This window comes from Perca flavescens, chromosome 12, assembly GCF_004354835.1.
Source record: "Perca flavescens isolate YP-PL-M2 chromosome 12, PFLA_1.0, whole genome shotgun sequence".
In the NCBI taxonomy this organism is placed as follows: domain Eukaryota; kingdom Metazoa; phylum Chordata; class Actinopteri; order Perciformes; family Percidae; genus Perca; species Perca flavescens.
The window spans coordinates 3351705-3357704 of NC_041342.1; the positions used below are offsets into that span (position 1 = coordinate 3351705).

Here is a 6000-nt window from a genome sequence, read left to right on the forward strand (position 1 = left end):
AGTAGCACATGTGTGTAAGCTACATTTACACCGCTATGTTTTGGTTTTTAAGTGAGCCAAAAATGATCTCCGTGCACCAAGTGTTTTTACCTCCAGTAGAAGAACAAATCTCCATTTAAACTAACATGCCCAAACCTCATATCTCATCAATATTCTGGTATACTGGGCATAAACAGGAGGCAGCGTGGAAACTCCGCCCACTGCCGGCTCCGTGCTCTGCCGTCCGTCAATACCCATGAGATCTCGCAAATTCAGGTAGAATAGAACCACAAAACCAACAACAGTTTGTTTCCATCCAGAGGAGTAGAGGGGAAACAGCTCTGTGATGTGTTTTCAAGGTGTAGTGCAGGGAAATATGATCCGCCGTGAGCACGATGTATTTTATTTTGCAAATTAACCGGATGTTTTATTTTGTTTCTGTGCTCGACTTCCTGTCCCGCTCAATCTGAATTGTGCTGAATTGCTGCGGAGCTCTCCGGCGCTCTGGAGGGCTACGATCACTGGAGCTGGGACGGAGTCAGGATGCAGCCGTTCCGCAGTCAATGAAAATACACACATTGACTTCAATGGAAACCTATTGATTTTGCCGCCATTCTGGAGCTGTTCCGCAGCCAGTGGAAATTGTTCATTTGCTTGATTTCACCTTGTGGCCACACTACATCTCTGTGTAAGAGTTTCAACTCTCAGAGAAGTTAATATCTCCCGGGAGATGGGGCTAAAAAATGGGAGAAACCTGGGAAAAACGGGAGTGTTGGCAGGTATGCTGTCCAGTCAACCAAGGCAGGGGGAGAGTAGAGCATTTCAAGCCTAAGGAGTCGGAGAGCCGTCATTTTACGGAATTCAATATTATAACTGACACCAGATTCATGACCAATAATGCGTTTTTTAGAACAATAATTAAGCGTTACCGAAAAAGCGGGAAAGATAGATAAAGTTCACTATATCCGTATTTTTGAGTCTGATCTTGAAATTATGAGAAATTCAGCTGTACTGTCTCCCGATATACCCAAACCCTGGTTTCGGTGCATCCCTAGTTCCAGGTTATTAGTCAAACCGTCAGGCGTAACCAATGAAACAGAGTTATTGTTTGTAAAAACTTTAGATTTCTATTGTAAAACAAATTAAAATATAAACTAATGTTTTAAAAATATGGAAAGTGACCATCGAGGTGTCCACTGTCAAGTATTAATGGACTGCGGCCGCGCGTCGGACAGTTTAAGCCTCGCCGTCGTCCATTAATACCTAACAGTGGACATTTGTCGGGCATTAACCCTTACAGAACAGACGGAACTGAATTGTCAACAGTGTTATTTATGGAGAGTTTTTTCCCATGGAACTGTAACTTAGTAAGGCGGACCTAGATGTACACAAGACAGAAGAAGACAGCAGTTCACACTTTGAAGTTACAAAAGGGTATATCATTTTAGAAAACAATAAATGAATCAATAAATCCAATCAGTCAAATAAATAACAACAACACAGACAGGAAACAAATGCACAGCCTCTCTTCTACTCTGAAAATGAATGACTTTCTCTAACGTACATTACATTTTAAGGTGTTTTTTTTTAAACTAACCAGAGAATGTCAGAAGATCTTTCAGACCACCACTTTGTACATCGTTACCTTACTGAGCCAAATAAATGTAGGCTCTTTCCTTCAGAGAAAACTGCTCTAATGGACTAAATGTCTTCAGGACACACACACACACACACACACACACACACACACACACACACACACTCTAGAATGAACTTGAATTGGGTGCGCTGGGTCACAGAGATGATGCAAACAGAGCCCTCTGGTAAAGCTCTTTGTGTCAGGCTACTCTCTTATTGTTTGACTGCGTTTGTCTACGTATTTTCCCTGTGATACTTGACCTCCTTTGGTCGTGCAAACATTTGATTTGTCTGGAAGGAATCCTTTGACGAATGTCTCCTCTTCTTTCTCTCTTCCTAGGTGGTGTTTGTGGTTCAGTATTTTAAAAAGAGAGCTGTGGTTTCTGTGAGTCCGTCAGACACGGCCTCAGCCAACACTGACGATGCTTCACCACAAAGAAATGAGCACGTTGTTCCACAGGTAGCTTACCTTCTGCTGCTTGTTTTCAGTGCACCATGTACCATTGTGTATATTAAAGCTAATATGCCTGGAGCCATGTTCTCCATCCACACGTTTTTATGTGAATTAAAGCTATAGTGTTTAGTTTCTGTTTCCCCCATGAGGAATTCTAAGTAATGACAACAAAACTGTCGGTGCGTCCACATGATACAAGCCTTCCGTGATCGCCCCACCCCTCCTCCACACAACTGCTAGTAGCCAAGGAGGACAGGGAGGATTAAAAAAACATGATGGACTCTTCAGAAGAGGTCATTATCTTCACGGGAAAGTCACCGGACACCACAATCTTCTAAACATAGTCATACTGAGAAATACAGAGAGAGCTGTGTGGAGCTGATGATTTGGCAATGGCTTGAATGTAACGCTCGTTAATATAAAAAAGTTACACACTAAAACTTTAAGTAATATCACATGAAAAATGCCTTATGGAAACCGTAAAACTCAATTGAATTTAATGAATATCGACACAAAGTTTGTACGTTCAATCTCATCAAATTTTCTCTTAATCGGTAGACGGCTTATGTAATGTACGCTGATGGAAACGTTATTTGCCGAATAAAAATGAATTGCAATTACGTTTTAGGTCATTTTATATTTGCAACCGGCCATAAAACGAAGAAGAAAAAGTTTTAGGTCATTTCCGCCACGTATTTCTGCTTTCTTTGCAAACATGGCGGGTGTCAACAAAGACAGATATAAGTGGACCAACGAGGAGACAAGATACTTTTTGATAGCGTTGTTGTCTTATTATAGCTTGATATGTCGCTATCAGCTGGCACATAAGCACTATTAGAACTTGCATTAGCATTACTCATTAATAGGTAGACGGCGTGATCCATTTTGGCTAGCAAACTTTATTCCCAAATGTTAGCTAGAATGTTTTGTTATTCAGTGTAAAAATGAATGGAAACGCCTCAAATGTCTCAAATCTATTCCATATGCCTATTTGATCGCAAAACAGCACGTGACGTCATTACACACAGGTTTTTATTTTACTTAAAGCCGTTGGATGGAAACACACTTTCACCGGCTTTATTCGCATGAATGTTTTTAGCAAACTTTAGATAATTCAATTGAAAAGTGAATGAAAACATAGCTACTGTTTGCTGTTTTTTCTGACATTACAGACAATACACAGTGAAGGGGAGTGACACTTGGCACATAGTCACCCAAGTAATGAAGATTTCAATATTCTGCAGGAAAGTACAAATTCTGTTTTAGACAATTTTCAATTTAATGTTTTTTCTTTTCTGCTTCAACAGAGCCCAGGATCCTTCACAGAAGTTACATGACTATGACCCCCCACACACACACACACACACACACACACACACACACACACATACTTTTCTCCCAGTGTGAAACCTTGGCAAGCACAGTTAAAAAAAAACTTTCCCCCACTCTGCCTATGGTCCCCCAACTGAGCCCTGGGTATCCTGCTCTGCCTTTGAGAAAATGAAAGCTCAGATGGGCCGATCTGGAATCTTCTCCTTATGAGGTCATAAGGGGAAAGGTTACCGCCCCTTTTCTCAGCTTTGCCACCCAGACAATTTGGCCCACCCATGAGAGAGAGACATCATGGCTTTCAAACGAGCAAAGTGGCAGTTGGTCAAGACCAAACCCCCAACCTCCACCTTGTCCCCCTTCTCTCGTCCCAATAACTACTGACACAGAAATGGCACATCCTAAGGAAAGCTCATTGTGGGACTGGCTCTAGTGGCTGTAGTTCTGCACCAAGGCTGAATTTCAGAAAAGAGACTTCAGATACAGTATTAGGGGACCACTAAGGTCTATATAAAAGAGACTTCAGATACAGTATTAGGGCACCACTAAGGTCTATATAAAAGAGACTTCAGATACAGTATTAGGGGACCACTAAGGTCTGTATAAAAGAGACTTCAGATACAGTATTAGGGGACCACTAAGGTCTATATAAAAGAGACTTCAGATACAGTATTAGGGGACCACTAAAGTCTATATAAAAGAGACTTCAGATACAGTATTAGGGAACCACTAAGGTCTATATAAAAGCATCCATAGAGCACCATATCCTGGGACCTTTAAATGTGATATATTATCCAGATGCAACAAACTACAGACATTTCAAACAAGGTCTTTATTTCTATCATGACATTAAGTAAAACGGTGAAACCATGAGTCCATATTAAACTAGTAGTAATCCAGTAATGTGTTAGATGTGGTTAGTGGTCCATGAGTCAGTTCAGACAGGATGCCCTGGCTCTCATGTCAAGATGGTAGTTTGGTTGCATAAGTATTGATTTTGTTGGTGCTGTGTAGCTTTGTCATTGATTTGCATGTTGTAGTTCTTGTTTGTGTTTTCCTCTTCCTGTTGCATGTGTGTGTCGTGTTTTAAAGCGCAGCGTGGTGCAACACTTCAACTCCCAGGTCAGCACACAGATGATTTTATTTTCGACACACTTAGTCCCTCACGTAATGCCTCGTGCTTCTCATCCCACTATTCTCATAAACACGTGGAAATTAGCGCTAGTTTTATGTGTACGGATGTAAAAATACTGTTTATGTAGGGTCACATTGACTCAAGTTGCCATGTAGCTGTTATGGCTGACTCACTTCTGCCTCAGTCTGAGTGGATCTGGAAACAGCAGGAAGAGAGTAACAGAGTTAATGGAAAGCAGTGCTGTAAAACTTGTGCCCGGTCTCAGCCTTTCTATTGTCTCTGACTCGTTGGTATTTGCATCTGGACTTGTCTCAGACTTGGCCATTGGTCTGGAATCTATCTAGAACGGGCGTTGCCATTGGTCACCTGGTAAATGCCTGGTTGCTTCATATGAGAAGGCATCAATCATTTTCATTTTGGCCGCAGACATATTCCATCAGCCGTCCAGAATGTTCTTGTTCCACCAGAGTAAAAAGACTCAACATCCAAAATGTGAAGCTGCACTTCAGCTTTGTGTGACTTAATGAAATAATATGCTCTAATTTGATCGTACTTACTAATTGACTAATTTATTCTGCACTTGCTTTTTGATCATTAAAAACAACATGATCATCTTTTAATACAAGAATGTCTCTCTCATTTGGACTCGGTCTTGACTACAGCACTGCTGTGAAGGCAGGGACTTCCCCTCTTCTCTCCGAGCTGTAACAGTAGTTGTAACTGTAGCCACCCCCCCCGACCCCGCTGCAAATACTTCTGTAATAAATACAATAAATGTTTCACAATTTAATTCAAGTTGACTGAGCTGTCTTTATTCATTCATCACTGGAGGACCCTTCCAAAATGCATAATAATAATAAGCCATAACTGGCATCTTTAATAACTAACCCTGATACTAATAAGAGTTATGCAGTCTAAACTGGCTGAAGCAGCACAGGCTACACCTGCTGCACGCTGAGCGTACTCAAGCTCACTGCGCATACTATCAGTCATGTGCCAATAGAAAAGATATGACTTAATACTAATAATAATAAGTAATAATAACAGTCCCTTGACTTAAATGACTTCATATTTCATATGTTTTCTGATTGCATTATTATTTAATGTAAACCATGTGTAAATATTGGCTTTGGTCATTCCAATAATGACTATCAAAATACTTCAGGTTAATCAGAAAGAAACAATTTGACCTATTCCTAGTGTCACAAGATGCGACAGAGAGAGGAGCCAGAACATATTTAGGTTTGAGCAGACATCCATGATAAACCAATCAAGTGTTGCTACAGAAACTATATGCTTGATCACTAATAGTTAAACAGATCTGCAAAAAAAAAAAAAAAAAAACGTCATTATGACAATAAAAGTATGAAAAAGTAACTCAATCAATACATGGCACTGACAGACACCGCCCACCAAGAGCCTGGGTCTGTCCGAGGTTTCTGCTTAAAAGGAAGTTTTTCCTCAC

At 40.6% G+C, this 6000-nt stretch overlaps 1 protein-coding gene across 1 annotated transcript in view; it reads left to right on the forward strand.

Annotated features, from left to right (window-relative positions):
- The window catches only part of LOC114565157 (phospholipid phosphatase-related protein type 5-like), a 28857-nt gene extending 25449 nt beyond the window's left edge, over positions 1-3408 (forward strand). The window contains exons 6-7 of the mRNA XM_028593046.1: positions 1958-2077; positions 3379-3408. Of these exons, the coding sequence (XP_028448847.1) occupies positions 1958-2077; positions 3379-3408 (150 nt within the window). The remainder of the gene's footprint in view (positions 1-1957; positions 2078-3378) is intronic.
- Positions 3409-6000: the final 2592 nt, after the last annotated feature.